The following is a 24,124-nucleotide window of genomic DNA, read 5'->3' on the forward strand; positions in this document are numbered from 1 at the left end:
AAGATAAAAGAATGAGATGACCAGTAACATTCAGCTTTACTCAGGAGGAAGTTAGTATATAAGGTCATGTTATAGTTAATTAATATTGTGAGTCTGCGTTTGCCTTTTGTTTTGAAATATATTTGCCTGATACTTTTTGTAACCCTACCTTATGCAAATAGGTACATATGAATCACTATTCTTTCCCCAAGCAAGGACAGGGAGAGTTTTCAGACAAAACTAACTGCAGTATGCTTTGAAGGAAGACTAAGAACTTTCTTAGTTGAGCAAGAGAATAAGCCATTTGTTTTTGCAAATGAGAAAATAATTCACCTTTTTTCTGTGTGCTTGTCTTATGTTTACAATGTTACCTTTAAACTTGTATAGGCTGCCATAGGATCTGTGGCTTTGGACACAGCAAGATCACATGGAGAGAAACAATTGGAAGAATATGGAATGGATGTGTTGACAGTGGCATTTTTGTCCATCCTCATCACAGCCCCAATTGGCAGTCTGCTCATCGGTTTGCTGGGCCCCAGGCTTCTCCAGAAAGCTGAACATCAAAATAAAAATGAAGAAGTTCAGGAAGAGACTTCTGTACAAGTTTAGAGGTGAAGAGAGAGAATGCTGAATATAATGATTAGAAAGCTGCTACCAGAGCTAATTTTATCAACTACCAGAGGCTACTTTATCTAGATGGATATTGAGATATGTAATGTTTAAACCTTAAATGTAATAGAAACAAAAGTGTGGCTATTTCTTTAAAGAGCATTTTCAGCCATTATCCTTTCCATTTGTATGGTAATATTCTACAACTCCAACCTGATTTCTCGACCTTTTTTTTTTTTTTAAAATAAGTCTTCATCATATATCTTAATTTGTTTAGGGACACATACACTAAAATGTACTACCACAATTTAAGATTAACATGGAAAACATCAAGTGCAGTATCCTATTCTATTAGCCAACAGCTTGTTCTAACTTACTGTAACTGTCATAATTTCATGATTCATAGTCACCTAACCTTTCATGCCTTGACATATTTTTGGCTCCTCTTTTCTTTTTTATTTTTAAATACCATAATGCAATCCCCCATTAATTTCTACCCCCACTTTATGCAATTCCCCATCAGTTTTACCCCCACTTTCTATGCCAATCTGCCTCTACTCCATTTCTACCTCTCTTGCTGCCATTCTGTGTAGTATTGTAACTGATTGGTCCCACCAAAATTTCAAGTATGCAGAGTATCTTCATTAGCTCTTTCTCTTGCAGCTATGCACCTAGACAGACCTTATCCTGTCTCCTAGGTGGCAACGCAGAGTCTCCCATTTTAGTGGCCCATCTGAGTTTGCCTTAAGGAGTGCCCTGATTCAGCCTTTTCTTATTAAAGGAATAGATTGTGTTAAATGAATAGATTACAAATATTCTGATCCTACCAAGCTGATCTGCATAAAGCCTATCCATTCCTCTCTTGTCCTCAGACTACTGCTCCAGACCCTTTCTCCATGACTTTCCCCTCTGTTCAAAACCAACTTAATTTTTTATTAAGCTAACATAATATGAAGCCATAATAGCTTCAATTTTTATATCAGCCTGACTTTGGTTACTTTATGGTACTGTGTTTCCTTCTAGTTTTTGCTCTTTATTTGGATTGGATTAATTTATGCCAAAGTTCAGATAAATATTTCAAACTGAACTTCATTGGTTAGATGCACCTTGGTGGTAGCAACATAAACTTAATGCTCATCTGCTCCTCTACTTTTGCAGGCTCTGAAACTGGATTCCTTCAATAAATACTTAGTGGAAGCCTTTGATGACCTAGGCACGTCATCAAAACTATTATTGCTCCTGTCCTTAAGGATCTGATAGTCTAGTAGAGGAGACAAATAAGAGATTTCAAAGCAATATGACATATGCTATGATGCAGAAAATCCAGGAGTGCTGAGGGGCTCATAACAGGAGCACCCACACAATCCAGGGGTGGTACAGTTCAGGCACAGCTCCCAGACAAAGTAAGGCCTGGGCTAGGATATGGGGGATGCTTAGAACATAGACAGCAAAAGGCATGTGAGGCAAAAGGCTGCTGTAGTTAGTGCTAGGTCCCATGTTCTCCAGTAGTTTTTCTCCAGTAACAGCTTTGAATGCTTGTTAACGTATACAAAATACAATTAGTGTAAGTAAATGAGAATGTTGTTATAAATATTCAAGGCTCCAAAGAAGAATTAGAAGTGGAAATTCACAGTACAGAAATGGTGCAAGAGGCCATTTGGCCACTAGCAATAGCCTATACCATTTTGGAGGGCATAAAACAGGTTCTGTCCTCCCTCTCCTTGGTGGGCAGCCACTATCTAAGTGCCTATAACTGTCCAGTATGGGCCTATGCAGGGTTTGTAACTGAAGTCTCAGGCTTATCACCACATCATGAGTCACAGCTATTGACTTGGTTGAACTCAGAGTTAAGTAGATACAGAGTGTTGACTCAGGCCAACCAAACTTACACCACCCCAACACAGATAGAAACAATTACCCTGACCTCTGAGTTCCTGAAAAAAGGATGTAAGTACCCCATACATACTTCTGTCAAAGCATTTATAATCTTTTTTCAGTTTGTTTACATGCTTGTTTCCTATTACATGAGCTCCTTAGGGGTGGGAGCTTTGTCTTGGTCATCTTTGGATCCACAGTACTTTGCACAGGGCATGAAACACAGTAGGCATTTAATAAACTTTCATCGACTGAATCACTGAGGGGATCCTATTCCAATATAGAAAACTACCTGCCAGGGGTGCCTGGGTGGCTCAATTGAGCTTTCAACTCTTGAATTCAGCTCCAGTCATGATCCCAGGGTTGTGGGATCGAGCCCCCACCAGGCTTCATACTGAGTGCTGAGCGTGGAGCCTGTTTAAGATTCTCTCTCTCTCTCTCTCTCTCTCTCTCTCTCTCTCTCTCTCCCTTTCCCTTTCTACTCCCCATCATGCTCTCTCCCTCTCTAAAAAAAAAGAGAGAGAGAAAGGAAAACTACCTGCCACATAACAGTTCCGATCTTAGTCTTCTTGATCTATATTATTCTGCTTGGGCGGCTGTAACAAAGTACCATAGACTGAGTGACTTAAACAACAGACATTTATTTTCTCATAGTTCCAAAGGATGGAATTCCAACATGAGGGTGCTATCATGATCAGGTTCTGCTGAGGGCTCTCTTCCTACCTCATTTATGGCCTCCTTTTTGCTGTGTCATCATGTGATAGGGAAAGAGATGAGAATGGGTTGGGGGAGGGGGGAGTATGTAAGCTCTCTGGTGTCTTTTCTTTCCTCATGACCTCATTTAAATGTAATTACCTCCAAAAGCCCATCTCCACATAGCATCACATCGGGGGTTAAGGCTTCAACATATGAATCTGGGCGGAAAACAGTCCACAGCAAAGGTGTCATACTTCCAAGGCACTGCTAAGAAATCACTATAAGTTCTTGTTCTATGATGTCTTTTTCTTTTCCTAAGGTTGGTGCCATCCATCTCTCCTCTGAGAGGTATTGTTTTTTAAGAGAGGCTTATTACATTTCAGGTAAAAGTAATTTTCACATTCCAATATTTTCTCTCTGATATTAACTCAAAGATAACCTTGATTGAACTTGGATGTCCTCAAAGTTTCCTCAACCATACATTTGCAAATGATCTCATCCTTTACACTCTTTAAAAATACTATTTTTTTCTGATTATAAAATAAGACCTTTTCATTACAGAAAATTTAGAACACAGAAAAGCACAAGGAACAAAACCGAAACTACTCTTAACATAAACATCCATTTTATTTTGATTCTTTTACATTTTACTCTTGCACTTCTAGGAGATGTCTTATTTTCAGAAAGATACATCATCCACTGAATTCGTTGGGTGAAAAGGAACAAACACTTTATATTTGACTTCTGTGAAGATATAGAGATTGAAGAAATTTGTTGTATATGATGAATACTGAGACTTCCAAATAAGCATGTGTTCACCTGGTAATATTAACATATTCATTTTGCAATGAATAAAACAGACAAATCCTTGGAGATTATGGAGATAACCTTGATGGAGATTATGTTTTAAAATCCTTACATACACTCACTCAAAATACACTTATAATATGCTTGCTATGTGCCGGGCATTATGCTCAATGCCAAGAGATACAATGATCAAGATGTGCAAGAGCCCTGTTTAACGGAACTCAAATTCTACTGGGAAATTGACACTGTGGAAAATACAAATACAAATAACACATACTTGCCTTCAAGAATCTTACAAGGAAATAAGATATGTACAAATAGCTGTAATACAAATGAATGATTCAATAGTGTTCTCAGTGGGGAAAATTAAAGGAGGATAAACGTGAATTGGACCTTCAATTTGAATTGATGGATTAATATTAGAGAGTAAGGTGAAGAAAGAAACAACTAGATAAAGGACAAGCATATTGGAAAATTTGAAACAGTAAAGCCTGGTATACAGTAAAAATTTGGCACTTAGGGTTGATAAAAAATTAGTGACAGGTAGGACCAGAAAAGAAAATTGGCAATTAGGGGAGCCTGGGTGGTTCAGTTGGTTAAGTGTGCGACTTCAACTCAGGTCATGATCTCACAGATTGTGAGTTTGAGCCCCTCATCGGGCTCTGTGATGACAACTCAGAGCCTGGAGCCTGCTTTGGATTCTGTGTTCCCCTCTGTCTCTGCCCCACCCCTGCTTGCGCTCTCTGTCTTTCAAAAATGAATAACATTAAAAAAAAATTTATTGGCAATTAAATCATACCAAATAGATCACTGACCACACTTCTATTTCCATTAGTTGACCATCTTTCTATTTATTGCTCCCCGAACTACAGAGAGATTTTTTTAATATGAAAGTTATTGTCAAATTGGTTTCCATACAACACCCAGTGCTCATCCCAACAGGTACCCTCTTCAATATCCATCACCCACCTCCCCTCCCTCCCACCCCCCGTCAATCCTCAGTTTGTTCTGTTTTTGAGAGTCTCTTATGATTTGGCTCCCTCCCTCTCTAACCTTTAAGTTTCACAGGATCCACATAAGAGTGAAAACATACGGTATCTGTCTTTCTCTATTTGACTTATTTCACTCAGCATAACACTCTCCAGTTCTATCCACGTTGCTACAAAAGGCCATATTTCATTCTTTCTCATTGCCACATAGTATTCCATTGTGTATATAAACTACAATTTCTTTATCCATTCGTCAGTTCATGGACATTTAGGCTCTTTCCATAATTTGGCTATTGTTGAAAGTGCTGCTATAAACATTGGGGTACAAGTGCCCCTATGCATCAGTACTCCTGTATCCCTTGGGTAAATTCTTAGCAGAGCTATTGCTGGGTCATAGGGTAGGTCTATTTTTAATTTGAGGAACCTCCACACTGTTTTCCAGAGCAGCTGCACCAGTTTGCATTCCCACCAACAGTGCAAGAGGGTTGCTGTTTCTCCACATCCTTGCCAGCATCTATAGTCTCCTGATTTGTTCATTTTAGCCACTCTGACTGGTGTGAGGTAGTATCTCAGTGTGATTTTGATTTCTATTTCCCTGATGAAGAGCGTCGTTGAGCATCTTTTCATGTGCCTCTTGGCCATCTGGATGTCTTCTTTAGAGAAGTGTCTATTCATGTCTTCTGCCCATTTCTTCACTGGATTATTTGTTTTTTGGGTGTGGAGTTTGGTGAGTTCTTACAGATTTTGGATACTAGCCCTTTGTCCGATATGTCATTTGCAAATATCTTTTCCCATTCTGTCGGTTGCCTTTTAGTTTTGTTGATTGTTTCTTTTGCAGTGCAGAAGGTTTTTATCTTGATGAGGTCCCAATAGTTCATTTTTGCTTTTAATTCCCTTGCCTTTGGGGATGTATCAAGTAAGAAATTGCTGTGGCTAAGGTCAAAGAGGTTTTTTCCTGCTTTCTCCTCTAGGGTTTTGATGGTTTCCTGTCTCACATTCAGGTCCCTTATATCCATTTTGAGCTTATTTTTGTGAATGGTGTAAGAAAGTGGTCTAGTTTAATCCTCTGCATGTTGCTGTCCAGTTCTCCCAGCACCATCTGTTGAAGAGACTGTCTTTTTTCCATTGGATATTCTTTCCTGCTTTGTCAAAGATTAGTTGGCCATACTTTTGTGGGTCTAATTCTGGGATTTCTATTCTATTCCATTGATCCATGTGTCTGTTTTTGTGCCAATACCATGCTGTCTTGATGATTATAGCTTTGTAGTAGAGGCTAAAGTCTGGGATTGTGATGCCTCCCGCTTTGGTCTTCTTCTTCAAAATTACTTTGGCTATTCGGGGTCTTTTGTGGTTCCATACAAATTTTAGGATTGCTTGTTCTAGCTTTGAGAAGAATGCTGGTGCAATTTTGATTGGGATTGCATTGAATGTGTAGGTAGCTTTGGGTAGTATTGACATTTTAACAATATTTATCCTTCCAATCCATGAGCATGGAATGTTTTTCGATTTCTTTGTATCTTTTTCAATTTCCTTCATAAGCTTTCTATAGTTTTCAGCATACAGATCTTTTACATCTTTGGTTAGGTTTATTCCTAGGTATTTTATGCTTCTTGGTGCAATTGTGAGTGGGATCAGTTTCTTTATTTGTCTTTCTGTTGCTTCATTATTAGTGTATAAGAATGCAACTGATTTCTGTACATTGATTTTTTATCCTATGACTTTGCTGAATTCATGTATCAGTTCTAGCAGACTTTTTTTTTTAATGTTTATTTATTTTTGAGACAGAGAGAGACAGAGCATGAACGGGGGAGGGGCAGAGAGAGAGGGAGACACAGACTCTGAAGCAGGCTCCAGGCTCTGAGCTGTCAGCACAGAGCCCGACACGGGGCTCGAACCCACGGACCGTGAGATCATGACCTGAGCCGAAGTCGGACGCTTAACCGATTGAGCCACCCAGGCGCCCCAGTTCTAGCAGACTTTTGGTGGAGTTTATCGGGTTTTCCATATATAATATCATGTCATCTGCAAAAAGTGAAAGCTTGACTTCATCTTTGGCAATTTTGATGCCTTTGATTTCCTTTTGTTGTCTGATTGCTGATGCTAACACTTCCAACACTATGTTAAACAACAGCAGTGAGAGTGGACATTCCTGTCGTGTTCCTGATCTCAGGGGGAAAGCTCTTACTTTTTTCCCCATTGAGGATGATATTAGCTGTGGGCTTTTCATAAATGGCTTCTATGATGTTTAAGTATGTTCCTTCTATCCCTACTTTCCCAAGGGTTTTTATTAAGAAAGGATGCTGAATTTTGTCAAATGCTTTTTCTGCATCGATTGACAAGATCACATGGTTCTTATCTTTTCTTTTATTAATGTGATGTATCACGTTGATTGATTTGCGAATGTTGAACCAGCCCTGCAGCCCAGGAATGAATCCCACTTGATCATGGTGAATAATTCTTTTTATATGCCGTTGAATTCGATTTGCTAGTATCTTATAGAGAATTTTTGCATCCATATTCATCAGGGATATTGGCCTGTAGTTCTCTTTTTTTACTGGGTCTCTGTCTGGTTTAGGAATCAAAGTAACGCTGGCTTCATATAATGAGTCTGCAAATTTTCCTTCCCTTTCAATTTTTTGGAACAGCTTGAGGAGGATAGGTATTATCTCTGCTTTAAATGTCTGGTAGAATTCCCCTGGGAAGCCATCTGGTCCTGGACTCTTATTTGTTGGGAGATTTTTGATAACTGATTCAATTTCTTTGCTTGTTATGGGTCTGTTCAAGTTTTCTATTTCTTCCCGTTTGAGTTTTGGAAGTGTGTGGGTGCTGAGGAATTTGTCCATTTCTTCCAGGTTGTCCAGTTTGTTGGCATGTAATTTTTCATAGTATTCCCTGATAATTGCTTGTATCTCTGAGGGATTGTTTGTAATAATTCCATTTTCATTCATGATTTTATCTATTTGGGTCGTCTCCCTTTTCTTTTTGAGAAGCCTGGCTAGAAGTTTATCAATTTTATTTTTTCAAAAAACCAACTCTTGGTTTCATTGATCTGCTCTACAGTTTTTTTAGATTCTATATTGTTTATTTCTACTCTGATATTTATTATTTCTCTTCTTCTTTGGGTTTGGGGTGTCTTTGCTGTTCTGCTTCTATTTCCTTTAGGTGTGCTGTTGGATTTTGTTTTGGGGATTTTTCTTGTTTCTTGAGATAGGCCTGGATTACAATGTATTTTCCTGTCAGGACTGCCTTCGCTGCATCCCAGAGCGTTTGGATTGTTGTATTTTCATTTTCATTTGTTTCCATATATTTTTTAATTTCTTCTCTAATTGCCTGGTTGACCCATTCATTCTTTAGTAGGGTGTTCTTAAACCTCCATGCTTTCGGAGGTTTTCCAGACTTTTTCCTGTGGCTGATTTCAAGCTTCATAACATTGTGGTCTGAAAGTGTGCATGGTATGATCTCAATTCTTTTATACTTATGAAGGGCTGTTTTGTGACCCAGTATGTGATCTATCTTGGAGAAGTTTCCATGTGCACTCAAGAAGAAAGTATATTCTGTTGCTTTGGGATGTAGAGTTCTAAATATATCTGTCAAGTCCATCTGATCCAATGTATCATTCAGGGCCCTTGTTTCTTTATTGATCCTGTGTCTAGATGATCGATCCATTGTTGTAAGTGGAGTATTAAAGTCCCCTGCAATTACCACATTCTTATGATAAGGTTGCTTATGTTTGTGATTAATTGTTTTATAGATTTGGGGGCTCCCATATTCGACACATAGACATTTATAATTGTTAGCTCTTCCTGATGGATAGACCCTGTTATTATTATACAATTCCCTTCTTCATCTCTTGTTACAACCTTTAATTTAAAGTCTAGTGTGTCTGATATAAGTATGGCTACTCCAGCTTTCTTTTGACTTCCAGTAGCATGATAGATAGTTCTCCATCCCCTCACTTTCAATCTGAAGGTGTCCTGAGGTCTAAAATGAGTCTGTTTTAGGCAGAAAATAGATGGGTCTTGTTTTTTTATCCATTCTGATACCATGTGTCTTTTGGTTGGAGCATTTAGTCCATTTACATTCAGTGTTATTATTGAAAGATATGGGTTTAGAGTCGTTGTGATGTCTGTAGGTTTCATGCTTGTAGTGATGTCTCTGGTCCTTTGTGGTCCTTGCAACATTTCACTCACACAATCACCCTTAGAATCTCTTGTAGGGCTGGTTTAGTGGTGACGAATTCCTTCAGTTTTTGTTTGTTTGGGAAGACCTTTATCTCTCCTTCTATTCTGAATGACAGACTTGCTGGATAAAGGATTCTTGGCTGCATATTTTTTTCTGTTCATCACATTGAAGATTTCCTGCCATTCCTTTCTGGCCTGCCAAGTTTCAGTAGATAAGTCTGCCACTAGTCTTATGGGTCTCCCTTTATATGTTAGAGCATGTTTATCCCTAGCTGCTTTCAGAATGTTCTCTTTATCCTTGTATTTTGCCAGTGTCACTATGATATGCCATGCAGAAGATCGAGTCAAGTTACGTCTGAAGGGAGTTCTCTCTGCCTCTTGGATTTCAATGCCTTTTTCCTTCTCCAGATCAGGGAAGTTCTCAGCTATGATTTGTTCAAGTACACCTTCAGCCCCTTTCTCTCTGTCTTCCTCTTCTGGAATTCCTATTATACAGATATTGTTCCGTTTGATTGCATCACTTAGGTCTCTAATTCTCTCCTCATACTACTGGATATTTTTATCTCTCTTTTTCTCAGCTTCTTCTTTTTCCATAATTTTATCTTCTAATTCACCTATTCTCTCCTCTGCCTCTTCAATGCGAGCTCTGGTCACCTCCATTTTATTTTGCACCTCATTTATAGCAATTTTTAGCTTCTCATGACTATTTCTTAGTCCCTTGATCTCTGTAGCAATAGATTCTCTGCTGTCCTCTATATTTTTTTCAAGCCCAGCGATTAATTTTATGACTATTATTCTAAATTCTTGTTCCATTATATTGCTTAAATCGTTTTTGATCAATTCGCTAGCTGTCGCTACTTCCCGGAGTTTCTTTTGAGGAGAATTCTTCCGTTTCATCATTTTGGATAGTCCCTGGGGTGGCGCGGAACTGCAGGGCACTTCCCCTGTGGTGTCTGGAGTAACTTGTGTTGGTGGGCAGGGCCGCAGTCAGACCCGATGTCTGTCCCCAGCCCACCACTGGGGCCACAGTCAGAGTGGTGTGTACCTTATCTTCCCCTCTCCCAGGGTCAGGACTCACTGTGGAGTGGTGTGGCCCCTGTCTGGGTTACTTGCACACTGCCAGGCTTGTGGTGCTGCTTTGATGGGATCTGGCATATTAGCCAGGGTGGATCCACAAAGTGCACAGGGGCAGAGGAGCAGGCTTAGCTTATTTTGCCCTTGGTGGTCCCCTGCGGGAGGGGCCCTGCAGCACTGGGAGGGAGGCTGACCTGGTCTGAGGGATGGATCCACAGAGGCACAACATTGGGTGTTTGCGCGATGCAAGCAAGTTCGGTGAACTGGTTCCCTTTAGGGTTTTGGCTGGGGGATGGGAGAGGGAGATGGCACTGGCCAGCATCTTTGTTCCCTGCTGAGCTGAGCTCTGTCTTCCAGGGCTCAACACCTCTCCCTCCCGGTGTCCTCTTGCCCTCCCACTCTCTGAGCAGAGCTGTTGACTTATAATATTCCAAGTGCTTGCTAAATCCCGATGGCTGTCAGCACTCACTGCGTCCGGCCCCTCCGCTTTTGCAAATCAGACTCAGGGGCTCTGCCTTGCCAGGCGGGCTGCCCCTCCACCTCCCCGGCTCCCTCCCACCAGTCCATGTAGTGTGCACCACCTCTTGGCCCTTCCTACCCTCTTCTGTGGGCCTCTTGTCTATGCTTTGCTCCGGAGAGTCCATTCTGCTCACCTTCTGGCAGTTTTCTGGGTTATTTAGGCAGGTGTGGGTGGAATCTAAGTGATCAGCAGGACGAGGACGAGGTGAGCCCAGTGTCCTCCTACACCACCATCTTCCCTGTTTTTCTCCCAGAGCGATTTATATAGAAGATATTTTTCAGCTATTTTTGTCATATCAAATTTAGTGAAAAATGCTGTCATTAATAAGGTCATCCTTGTTCCTCAAAAGTGTTTTGCTCTCAATGGCATGGTTGCAAATATAACTGACTTATTTTTTTAAGTTTCTATTAAGTTTTTACAAGAGAAGACATCGGTGTTTTTTAGATGTTTTTTAAACCATTATTAAATTTTCATCATGTTATCTTCAAATAAATGAAGAACATAGTTTTTGAAATGTTTCAGAACGTTTATTTCTATATGAATAACTTATGTAGTTCTTTCCAACAGGTAGGAATTGCTTCATGCCATTTTAGGAGCAAATAATACAGGTTTAGTGGACTAAGCCAAATTAAATCTGGCTTGAGCCTTCTGTTCCAATTAGAACAGAACTTGTTTATGTGTCCTCCATCCTCCTTAGATGGACCCTAAAGCACTAACCTCTCCAGTATTTCACTGCATCTGGAGCACAGAGCAGTGCCCTGTTCAGACTCTTCTCAAAAGCCTTTCTTCCCAGCTCTACCATTTGTAGAGCTTTGCACCAGTATCCTGCTTTTCCCTTCCCTACCATGAGAACAAAGCATTTCCCTAACCCTACAATCACAGAAATCTTACCTACTCTCCTGAAACAAGGCAGAAAATAACTTTGAATCTTTTTTGAGATGTCTACATCATGCTAAAGGTGAAGGAGAGTTTTTTTATTTGATCACCCAAGAAAGAGTTGTAATTTACATCATATCCTGAGCAATAAGAAAAGGAGAAAGAAAACAGTCCTAACCAAAAACTTGAGAAAAAAACACATAGGCAAAAAAGGATACGGTGTGTGCAGGGACCAAAGTTGTTTGCGGTATGGGGAGCAAAGTTAGAAAAGGGCAGTTTGTCTCTATAAGACGTTTATAATTCTTATTGGAGAAATAAGAGTTGTTTTTCGTCTATTATTTAGGAAGCTTGCAGAGTCCATTAGAGGAGCCTCAGAACTAAGAACCCAAAGCTTCTGGGGGCCCACCCTCAACTGCTTTTATTTGTTTCATATGAAGGTCTCCACATAAGAGCTCATGTGGAAAAAAACACAAAGGTTTTATGCTGATAACAGGACATTTGAGTGTTTATTTGTACCGAGCCCTGTTCCAGACACTTGTCATGTAGTCGCACCACCGCCAACCATGTCCTTTACAGAAGAGAAAACTGCAGCTCAGGGAAGCTATGTATTTGCCTGTAGTTCCGTAGCTATAAAGTGGCAGTGCTGACATTTGAGTCCAGTCTTAACCCCAGAGACTATTCTCTTTTACAACTGTATTATATTTAAGTTGACTTAAGGGGACACTGATGTGAGTTGACAAGTCATTTCTGACACGTGCAGCCCCTGGCGCTGCTTTTTGGCTTAAAGACCCTGTGATGTCAACTCTGTACCTGGACTTTGACAACGCAATAAGTCATCATTCACAAGAGACGTGGGAAGGAAAGGGTCGAATAGACTGAAAGCACACCACGCCGTCCCTGGGAACCCCCAAACCCGAGCCTTTGCAGCGCAGAGCAGCCGGCAGTCCGCTTAAACGCGGGGCCTCCATTAGCCCCGCCCTGCTGCTGCCAGCCCCGCCCAGACCCCACCCAGACCCCGCCCCGCTGCCCTTGGCTGAGCCGGCGGCCATTAGTCTGGCCCCAGCACCCGCGCGGAGTTCGTGCCCTGGTGGCTTTTCCCCCAGAGCGGCGCGTGGTCTACGCGGCAGTTGCTGGGCGCCAGGACCGCTCCCGGGGTAGCGAGGGATGCTGAAGGAATTGTAGGTATGGTCCATTTTTCTCAACTCTCACCCTTTCCAGGCCCTTGGGCACTGGCCCCTCATCCCGTGCCGTCCTTCCCTTCCTGTAGGCCCGTGGAGCTCCTTTCCTCCCGCTTCAGGAGCAGACGTGGGCTCCTTTGTCAGAAGCTGGGGAAACAGCCACAGACCTTTTTTCTCTCCTCCCCCTGACTCGTTTCTTTACTCCCTCATCCCACATCGCTGTCTTCTTTATTCTCTCCCTTCCTTCTCTGTTCCTTTCATTTTACAGATAACTCGCAAGAAAAAAGATGTGTCAGTCAAGACTGACTGCAAAATTAGTTTTATTAAGGGTAGACTGTTGTCCAAAGGGTGAATATGTGCAAATGAACTTTAACGTGCTCCTGTGACCGGACGTGTGTTCCAGGATTGGTAGCTGATCCTGGGAAGGCTTTCCTCCCTAACCTACCCACCTCTCAGTTCCCCCTCCCCAGCCTGTTTCTGTTGGCTTTATTACACTGGACAAGCCCTTTAGCTCAATGCTTTTGAAGAAACTAAGAGCAACTGTTGTACAGGTACCATGTGTCCAGTATACAGCATTCAGGAGTTACAAGAGCTCTGCAGGCCCATACCAGGTCCCTGAAAAATTAGATGGAGAGGAGCAATTGACGTGGGTATTCCCTAATTCTCCATAAGAGTAAATAAAATTGTAATTTGTGCAAGAGCAGTGTGGAAAGTTAACACTTGTTACTATCTCAGCTAAAGAATTCATGACCCCAAAGGGTTTAGTCACTATGTGCTTATGAAGAGCGCATTCCTATTTATTGCCTTCTGTGAATACCAAAATGTATATTAGCCATTTTTATCAGTTGGCTGTCTCTTGTCATGAGCTCCTGCCCGTTACCTAACAAGAGGGAAGAGGCAAGTGCAATAATAGTACCATCTAAAGTAACATGTTTATGGTACATCTCATGTTGTACATTATTTTCATATTTTCACTAAACAGATTTAATAGTACCTGGAGCTTAGTATAATATACATTCAGTAAATATTTGTTGAAGAGACGAATGGATGAGATCCTCAAGGAGACATGCCTTATTCGTTTTTGTATTCCCTGCACCCAGAGCTAAGTCTAGCACTAGCAAGTCTGCAAATATGAGAGATCAGATAGAGTGAGTGATTCACTCAGGAACAGGCATTCATTAAATATCTCTAGGAAATCTGTTTTGCCAGTTATTCTGAATACAATGGTAAGAAAGACTGGCAAGATTCCTATTCTCATGGAACTTAAGATTTAGTGAGCAAAGCAACGAGATAGGAATGCGGAAATTTTGGAAAATGTTAAGTGTAGTCAAGAAGTAAAACAGTATGAAGTGAGAGAGACTGGGGAAGAGGTCGTCTTAGATTGATTGGTTAAGGAAGGGCTCTCTGAAGACCTGACATGTGCTAACACCTCAGTGATCTAAAAAAACAAACAAACGAACAAAACAAAACCCACAGAAATAGTAGGATCAAAGCATTGAAGTTAAATGGAATTCCAATTGCAAAAATCCTACAGTAGGAAAGAGCTTGACTCTTTCAAGGAACACCATAAAGACTGCTCTAGCTTCAGTGTGGATTAAGTGGTACAACTTGACCTTGAAGAGATAGGTAGGGGCCAAATCATACAGGGCTTTGAATAGGTCATGAGGATCTACCCATAGAATAAGTTTGGAATTCATTTAAAGCATGATGATAAACCAGCAGGAAGTTCTCCTGGAAGGGAGTAATATAATCTGATTTTCATTGAAAAGAGATGTGTTCTGCCTGTTATGTGGTTAATTGATCATAGGGTTGGTGACAAGATTAGTAGCAGAAGACGATTGTGATCCAGGAAAGAATGACAATAGTTTGGGCTAACGTAGTATAGAAGTGGATGGATATAAGGTATATTTGGGGCAGAACCTACAGATTTGGTGATGTTATGAATGTAGGGGATGAGAAAAAAAGAGAATCTCCTATGTTTTTGTCTTGAATTTGAGTGGATGGTTGTGACATTTACCAAATGAAAAAGACTAAAGAAGAAAAAGTACGTGTGTGTGTGTGTGTGTGTGTGTGTGTGTTTATGTACATTGGGAAGGGGTTGTTTTTATTTTGTTCACCTAAAATTTGATCTATGCTTATTAGAAATCTAAAGTAAATCTGGTGTCTTGAGTTCTGTGTAAGGAACCAAAGACACAAAATTGAGGAACATCAGCATGTAGAAAAAACTATCTGGATAAAGTGTATTCATAGAGAGGATTCCAATGATTAGAGGTAAAGCAGAAGAAAAGAAGGAAGCAAAGGAATTGGGTAAGGAGTAGCCAGTGAAGTAGGAAGAAAATCCAAAGAGTGCGGTGACTTAAAAGTCAAGACAACAAAGCACGGCCAGTGCTATTGAAACACGTTGAAAAGTCAAATAAAGATATCTGATCATTGGATTTTGACAACATGTAGTGGTTATGTGTCTTGACAAGAACGATGAAGAGAAAATGTAATGTGAAGAATAGATACAGCACTATAGACATCTCAAGATACTTCAGGAAGAAGAGCTGAGAAATGTAGATAATAGAGGAGTATGTGGAGTCAAAGTAGAATTCTCAAAGATAGGGACACTTAAGTATGTTTCTAGGCTAATGGGAATTATTCAGCAGAGAAGAAAAAAATTATAGTATAAGAGAGAATGTGTATATTTTAGGAGTGAAGTCTTTGAGAAAACAAGAGGGAATGGGCTCCAGGGAATATGTAGCAGTGTTGGCTCAGGAACATGAACATAAAATTTGTAGTAATAAGAAGAAAGGCAGTGAGTATAGGTAGAGATGCAGATAGATGAGTAGATCTAGTGATCTCAGGAAAGAGTTTCTGCCTGATAGTGATTCTCTTTTTCTCAATAAAATAGAAAGTCTGAGGCAAGATCAGTAAGGAGAGAGAAGAAAGAATGTTTGGATAGGAAGAGAAGGAATAAAATAGTCATTTTAGAGAATGGAAGGAAATCATTTGTCTTAGTCTGTTTGGGCTGCTGTAACAAAATAGCATAGACTAGGTGGCTTATAAGCAATTTTATTTCTCATAGTTGTAGAGGCTGGGAAGTCTGAGATCAAGGTGCTGGAAGATTCAGTGTCTGGTGAGAGCCCTATTTCTGATTAATAGAAAGCCAAAAGGGATTAGAGAGCTCCCAAGAACTCTTATTAAGAGCACTAATCCCATTCCTAAGGGTTCTGTCCTCATGACATAATCATCTACCAAAGACCCCCTACATCCTAATGCCATCACATTGGAGGATAGGATTTCAACATATGAGTTGTGAGGGGACACAAATATTCATCTATAGCAATACTACAGAAGCATAGTAGCATAGCTAGGCAGGATCAAGTGCCCATTTGAGATTTGTAGCCTTGTAAGTGGGTAGCTGAGATAGGGTGGAGGAAAAGATCATAGGAGCCAAGGAGATCACGGAGCCATAAGACCATAAGGATTGGCTTACCTGGATATTCTAGTGGCTAAGTGAGATCTTCAACCCAAATATCCTGACTGCCCACTCAGTAGGTTACAGTTTTCCTGAGAAATAGCTCATAGCATTACTCTTTTGTGCCACCTATCCTTCCAGTTGACATAAAAAAATAAAAATAAAAAATTGTGATCTGATTTATTTTTTGATCCATATATCCAAATTCTAGATAGGCTGCTGCTTTTGTCTCTTTTATTCCTTTAATATTTAATTTTTTTGGCTTGTTTTCTTTGTGAATTTTTTTTAACCACTTCCATCAATATGTGTTTATTAAATTGCAAAAGCCTACCTCTTAAGTGGGAAAGTAAAGATGAAAGATAAAATTTGGAAATCCTGTTGCCTGTAGAGCTGGGATGACCAGTAATAGGGAAACCTGATTGATCTGTATTCACGCTAATAATAATAATAATAATGATAATAATAGCATTGGGGTAACCTTTTACATTTTGTGCTATGTTTTTATTTTCTCGTATCTCATTTGATTTTATAACTACCTTTTTCAGATGAGGAAACTGAGGCTCAAAGAGGTTAAGGGTCTTGACCAAGGCCACATACCGAGTAAGTGGCAGAATTATTAACCACAGTGTTCTGACAAAAATCCCATGGTGGTTTTTTGTTTGTTTTTTGGTTTTTTTTTTTTACTATAGTGGTTTGTTTCTTTGCTTTTTACACTCTATTATATCCAAAGTGATATCCAAAAAACAAAAAACTCTGCTAGGTAGAAAGTAATGGCTGGCTAGAGGCCTTTTACAGTTTAAAAACTTTTTGTTTGTGTTTAAAATTCAGCAGTTAATGAGATTAGATAATTACCTGCCATCTACTGTGTTAGGTAGAGAACTCAGAAATGATTACAAAATCAGCACTGATTTAATCCAGTAGGGAAATGGATGGAAATGCAAGTCACTAAGTAGCATTTCTTGGGCCCTTTCCAACATACAATTCCCTGTATCGACTAAATTCTATATACAAAGGAAAATGAATACAGTACCAGTTATATGGTGGGCTCTTGCTGAATATTTGTCAAATAAAAGAATGATGATAGTTAAACCAGTAATTATAAATATAATATAATAATATAATTATAATAGTTAAACCAGTATTTATAATTATAATTAAAATAGTTAAATCAATAATTGCTTCCACAATACCCGGTATCGACTAAATTCTATATACAAAGGAAAATGAATACAGTACCAGTTATATGGTGGGCTCTTGCTGAATATTTGTCAAATAAAAAATGATGAGGGTTAAACCAGTAATTATAATAGTGGGATACAGGCTGTGATAAGGGATGGATGCTATGATAAGGATGCATCTTAGAGAAACTTCTAAAGGAAGGACTTTTAAACTGATAGAGTTAGTTGTGCAAAAAATGGGGGTTTAGGGTTGGAAAACAGCATACAAAATGTATAGTCTCAGAGATATGAGGCTTGGCAAGTTTTAAGAACTAAAATAGCATGGCTGAAGTTTAAAAAATGAGGAGATAGACAGGGACAAGGTTAGCCCTTATTAAAGGGAGCTCTGTAATATGAGTTTAAGGAGCTTGGACTTTTTTCTTCTATGGGAAGCCATTGAAGAATGTTAGGCAGGAAGTTGCCGTAATCATGCTACATTTTAGTTTATGCTGCATTGTGGAGATTACAAGCAGAGGACCAAGACTGGACATGGGGAGAACAGTTGGAAGGCCGTTACAGGGCGTATGTGAAAAAGTGCTTATGGCCTGGGCTGGCACAGTGGCAATTTATACTGAGAGAAAGTGGACACAATTTTCAATTATTTAGGAGCTTGTATTAACATGATTTAGTAACTCACTGAATGTCAGTAGGGAAAGAGAAGGAATAAGTTCTCAGTTTCTAATTTCAGCAAGTAGGTGGATGGTGGTTTCATTCTCTGAGATAGGAAATTCTCTGAAGAAGGAATAGATTTAGTGGGGGAAGCTCTTGAGTTCAGTTGTACATATATTGAGTTTAAGATGCTTGTAAAGACCATGAAGTAGAGATATCCAATAAGTTGTTAAATACACTACTTAGAATCTCAACAGAGCTTCTCAACGTTTTTTTTTTTGTTTTTTTTTTTGTTTTTTTTTTTTTTATTTTATTTTTTTTGGGACAGAGAGAGACAGAGCATGAACGGGGGAGGGGCAGAGAGAGAGGGAGACACAGAATCGGAAACAGGCTCCAGGCTCCGAGCCATCAGCCCAGAGCCTGACGCGGGGCTCGAACTCACGGACCGCGAGATCGTGACCTGGCTGAAGTCGGACGCTTAACCGACTGCGCCACCCAGGCGCCCCGTCAACAGAGCTTCTCTAGGCCAGACTCATCAGCATATTGGTCATAATTGGAGCCATGAGAGTAAAAGAAGTCTCTTAAGAAATGTATATAGAGTGAGAAGAGGGCATAGGGAAGAATGCTGAGGAACCCCAACTTTCAAAGGATGGATAGATGAAAAGAAGACCAAGTACAACCAGAGAGAGAGAATGAAGGTAGAACAAGTGACAAAGTGATGTAAGAATTCAAAAAGGGAAGACAACTTCTAGTTTTGTGCTGTACCTTGCAGGAAGTTCTATTGGAATGACCCTTAAGCAATAGGTATGATTTACAAAGAAGAAATGCAGTGGGAAGGTATTCCAAGCAAAGAAAACAAAAATGCACGGGAGAACAATTAGTAGTTCAGTATGACTGAAATGTAGGGTCAAGAGGACTAGAGAGAAAGCCATGATGGTTTGATGCCATTTTGTGGAAAACCATGGATTCTGGGTAAGTTGTTGGTAACTTTATTATTTGGTGAGAAAAACCATTGTAGTGGGGCTAACAAAAAGTCAAGGATATAAATCATGCTCTGAACCCTGGAATACCTTACTATTTTATTGTGGAAACAAGATCTAGGCATCTGAAAAGAATAAAAATTCAAGATAACACCTGATTAATGAGAACAAACACTAACTCCCACAGGAATTTTAACAGTGGCAAAGTCAATTTGAATTGGAGTACTAGTTTAGCCCAGATTTGTATTGTCCTGATTAAATAATATGCCAGCTAGTCATTATCTTTAAAAAAAAAAAAAAAAAGCCAAGCAAAAAAACCCTGATCTAATTTGAATGCTCTGTATAAAGAATATTCTCCTTGTGGATATAGCTTTCAAATTCATCTGTTTGGAAAGGCTTATATTATAGTTTTTACTTAATGGTCTTTGATGTACACTCACAAAGACTTCTTTGTATGAAGGACAACACGAGTTCCAAAGATCCTAAAACAATACATATAAGCAGATAAGGATGCATATGTTTTACCAAACATTCATGTAATAAATACACGTTAAATGACCATTATATGTCAGTAATGCATAGTGGCTCGGAGCATGGACTACATATTGAAACACACATGAATTCAAATCCCAGCTCTGCTTTCAATGGAAGGAAACAAGTTGCAATCTCACTTAGAATAGTTTATACTTACCTCTGTAAGTATTCTGATTTTTGAAAGAAATTCCAGTTATGTATCCAATTTTAACACTACTATCAAACTTAATTGTTATTTCTTAAATCTTCTGGGGAGAGAGATGAGAAATGATTTTAAAGTATGTAGCTAAACCACTGCGTGAATTATCCATATTTAAGGACTATTCTTTGGCCATAAATTTTGCTGAATGATATATGATATATTCACTAGATGTCGCCATTGCACAACATTGCTTCAAAATGATAAACCCAAAGAACAGTGTATAGTAACAAGAGCACACACCAGAGAAAGACAATTAATTTCTGTTATGTGATATACATACATACACACACACATACATACATGATATTTATATAAGATGTGTAATTCCCAAGCAACATGTGTTGGTATTCTTTCACGCCGTTTCTTAGTAGGTCCATAAGAGAATAGAAAGCAAGAAAGAAAACTGATAAAAACCTTAGATCATCTAACATCTTTCGTCTCTACCTCATTTTATAAATTTGAAAATGAGGTACAGGGAGATGAAGTGACAAGAAATTTACTCAATGCTATGTGGCAGATTAAAAGCAGGAAGCTTAGAATTCCCAATTCTATAATACAACACTGTTTCTATTACTAATATTTACAGTCAAAGAAACATTCTAATAAAACTAGAACTTCTAAATCCATCAAAATTTTCCACTGCTCTATTTTTTTTTAATTTGTGTGGTTTTTTTTTTTAAGTTTATTTATTTACTTTGAGATAGTGAGAGAGAGAGAGAGAGCATATGATTGGGAAGGGGCAGAAAGAGAAGGAGAGAGAGAATCCTAAGCAGTCTCTGCACTGTCAGTGCAGAACCCAATGCAGGGCTTGAACTCACAAAGTGAGATCATGATCTGAGCCAAAATCAAGAGTCAGACACTTAACCAACTGAGAAACCCAGGCACCCCAAATTTTCCACTACTGTAGAAGCAAAGTTTAGCAATATGACAACAGTTCCTATTTATAATAAAAATTATTAATTGATTACCATAGCTTTTGCTATGAACTATACAAATATCTTACTTTATCCCCATGATAGCAAGATATGTGGCACATATTTATTTATTTCTGCCTTATTCCAAATGAGATTTTTAAGAACCTTATTGAAATAAATAATAGCCTAAAAATTTAAAAAGAAATTGAGGTGATCATAAATATAAGATACTAAAATATAAACCACTTTGAAGTCTTCTGTTTGTTAGTGTACAAAAAGCATGCCCTGATGTCTAGTAAAATCAAATTTGATGGACTTGTCTCAAATTTTATCCTGCTTTCTCTAGCTGTAAGTGTAAAGTAAGAAAAGTAGATAGTACTATGCTCATTAAAAGATGACAAGATACTATAATTTCCCCAAGATCGTACAACTAGTGTATTTCTGATTTCAAAGCCCTCATTCTTTCCATTATGCCAGCTATCCAGACGTATAATGAGAGGACTCGTACCAGAATACAGTCACTGTAATCCTTAGACACCTGGATTACCACAATTACTTCTGATATATACAGGTAGGCTTTTGCTTATATCAAATTTATTTCACATAATTGCACAGAGCTGTTGACAAGATTTTTTCTGTCAAGAAATTGACTCCTAAGAATGTTATTAGGAGAACTACATTTTAAATTATAAAATTTGTATTATATTAAGGAAATCGACTTTTGAAAATTTGATTATGTAATAGATAAAGAGGTCCTAGGGGAAGCAAGAAGTCCAAAGGAAAATAGAAGGAGATATCTAGATCAAAGAGGAAAGGAGATAAGCACAGTGTTAAAAAAAAAAAAAAAAAAAAAAAAAGAGAGAAGAGGGCAATAGTGAGAGAGTTAAGGGTTAAATACCCTGCCTAGCCTGCTTCTGATCCCTACATTACTCAAGTATCTGGATTTTCTTCCTTACCTTCCTCCATTTTTGTATCAAAAATCTATCCTAGCCAGGGTCCTACCTAGTTCTTCAAAACTTCTACTCTTTAGTCTTTTTCTATAGGAACAGAACCTTTTACTAAGTTGTCCTGTTGATTTCCTGCCTGTCTTTGCAGCATAATCATTAAGGATCTTTGTCATTCTATAATTTGCTTCCTTTTTCATAATGTATTTGTAAAGCCTGTTCTTGGTGTTGGACATCTTACTCTTCTACAAAAGATGCCTTTTTTGGTTAACATCCAGAAATATTTTTGGTTTTGTTGTCATTTTGAATATCTGGCATTTAAAATTCTCAGTTCACTCAATATTTATTCCACACATATTTCTTGAGGGCCTACCATGTGATAGGCACTATGTAGATCAAGGGTAAAACCAGATATTGTCCCTCTCTCTTGTGGAGCATATAGCCTTCCAGTTCCCTCCAAGATGTAATAGGTCTACTGCAACCTCTTTTTTTTTTTACTGCTCACAATAAAAAAACTCTGGGCAAAATGTGAAGAGCAACTACCTGAGATCGAAAAGTAAACAAAAGGAGGTGGATTGTGGAGAGTCAAAACCACACGGTGAATTTCTTTTGCTCTTGCAGCTTTGACTTGAAGACAGGCTTCAGTGATAAAACCATGCAAGGACAGCACAAAAGGTTAAAAGTACAATGGGAAACCTATTTTTATGGCCTGAAGATCTGGGAAAATGGACTCTATCATTTGAAGAGAATGTGAAGAATCCTTGTTGTTGTTGTTGTTGTTTTCCTTTTGTGGTTTTTTCCCAAGGGCAGGCCCTATTTATGACATTATGGGCAGCTATAACTCAGAGGAAAAAACCCCATCTTCTGACCAGAGAAACCAGGAAAAGAGACTTTGAGAGATATAGCAGGGTACCGATTTAGGAGAGGGAAAAGCTGGAGAATGAGGTTCCTTAGTTCTGTATATGAACACAACAAGATGCCTTGGGTCACCTCCAGCTGTGCATGCAGGAGACAGGCCTAAAGCAGCATTGCAAGGGCTTTAAGAACTAAAGTAAGATAAAGAATTTTTAATTTAAAATAAATATGGAGGGAAAAAACACTGCTCAAGTCACAGAATAACCCCTGAGTAGTTTATGCTGGAACACACCCAAAACTGCAAAGCAAAGGCTTTGAAAACAAATGAGATTGGAACCAGTGCCCACAGAAAGTAAGAGAGAGCTTATGATCTGCACCTGAACAAGTTGATTACCTACTGAGACAAACAAATTTAAATATTTTTCATAGGATTTTAACAGGACCCAGAGTCTACACAGCAAAATGTCAAGGATATACTCCAAAAGTACTTGACATATGAAGAACTAGGAAATGAATGTCTTACGAGAAAAGAAAATCAATAGATGCCAATCCAAAATGACACAGATATTGAAATTATCAGACAGCGGTTAAAGCAGCTATTACTGTAACTGTTTCGTTGTGGTAAACTATGATTGTAATGAATGGGAAGATACACATTAATAGCAGAAAAATAGAAACTAAAGAAACAAAAAGTTTCAAACTAAAAAATACAGTATCTGAAATAAAAATTAACTGGATAGACTCAACAGCAGAATGGAAATGAATGAGGGAAAATCAGTGAACTTGATAGATAAATAGAAACTATCTTATCTGAGGAACAGAATGGGATAAAGAGATTGAAAAACAAAATGAGAAGAAAATTGAAAAATAAAATGGGCACTATTATGGAGTCTATAGCCTAATGAGGCTAACACATTAAACAATCACTAATGGATACACAATTACAAACTGAGATAAATGTTCTGAAGAAAATGATCAAGATACTGTAAGAGCATATAATAACTGGACCTGACTTAGCTAGGGGCAGAGGTGATGTCATAAATATTTCTCTGAGGATATGTTCCTTGAGCAGAAGGATGAAAAGGAGTTAACCAAATGAAAGGGAGATGGTGGTAGAGAGTGTTTCAAATTAGAGAGAAAAGTAAGTGTTAAGGCCCTACAGAAGGAACCTAGCAATTTCAGGGAACTGAAAAAAACAGAGTGGCTAAGAGTGGGGGGAAAATGGATGGGCAATGGTATGAATTAGGCTAGAGAGGGAGCCAGGGACCACATTGTGCAGAATCCTATAGGTCTTTGCAATGGACTGAATGTGTCTCTCCCCAAATTCATATATTGAAACTTTTTTAAAGTTTATTTATTTTTGGAGAGAGAGAGCATGTGAGCAGGGTAGGGACAGAAAGAGGGAGAGGGAGAATCCCAAGCAGGTTCCTTGCTGTGAGCACAGAGCCCTAATCAAGGCTTGATCTTAAGAACCATGAGGTCATGACCTGAGCCAAAATCAAAAATTGGATGCTTAACCAACTGAGCCAGCCAGATGTGCCCATATATTGAAATCTTAACCCTCAATATGATAGTATTAGGAGGTGGGACCTTTGGAAGTTCCATGAAAGTAGATTCCTTATAAA

At 38.9% G+C, this 24,124-nt stretch overlaps 2 protein-coding genes across 10 annotated transcripts in view; both read left to right on the forward strand.

The window, feature by feature from the left end:
• SLC9B2 (solute carrier family 9 member B2) overlaps positions 1-4,353 on the forward strand; it is a 54,126-nt gene extending 49,773 nt beyond the window's left edge. For 4 of the 5 annotated variants that reach the window (XM_058721774.1, XM_058721776.1, XM_058721775.1 and 1 more), the window contains one exon: positions 367-4,353. In XM_058721774.1, the coding sequence (XP_058577757.1) occupies positions 367-588 (222 nt within the window). In that variant the 3' untranslated portion in view covers positions 589-4,353. The remainder of the gene's footprint in view (positions 1-366) is intronic. The other variant, XR_009259413.1, reaches the window with a different exon arrangement.
• Positions 4,354-12,649: 8,296 nt separating this feature from the next.
• SLC9B1 (solute carrier family 9 member B1) overlaps positions 12,650-24,124 on the forward strand; it is a 74,844-nt gene continuing 63,369 nt past the window's right edge. For 3 of the 5 annotated variants that reach the window (XM_058721782.1, XM_058721785.1, XM_058721786.1), the window contains exons 1-2: positions 12,661-12,788; positions 21,178-21,271. The gene's annotated coding sequence lies outside the window, so the exon portion shown is untranslated. Of the gene's footprint in view, positions 12,789-21,177; positions 21,272-24,124 lie in introns of all 5 variants that reach the window. The other 2 variants (XM_058721783.1, XM_058721784.1) reach the window with 2 other exon arrangements.

The sequence above is a fragment of the Neofelis nebulosa genome, chromosome 3 (assembly GCF_028018385.1).
Source record: "Neofelis nebulosa isolate mNeoNeb1 chromosome 3, mNeoNeb1.pri, whole genome shotgun sequence".
Classification (NCBI taxonomy): domain Eukaryota; kingdom Metazoa; phylum Chordata; class Mammalia; order Carnivora; family Felidae; genus Neofelis; species Neofelis nebulosa.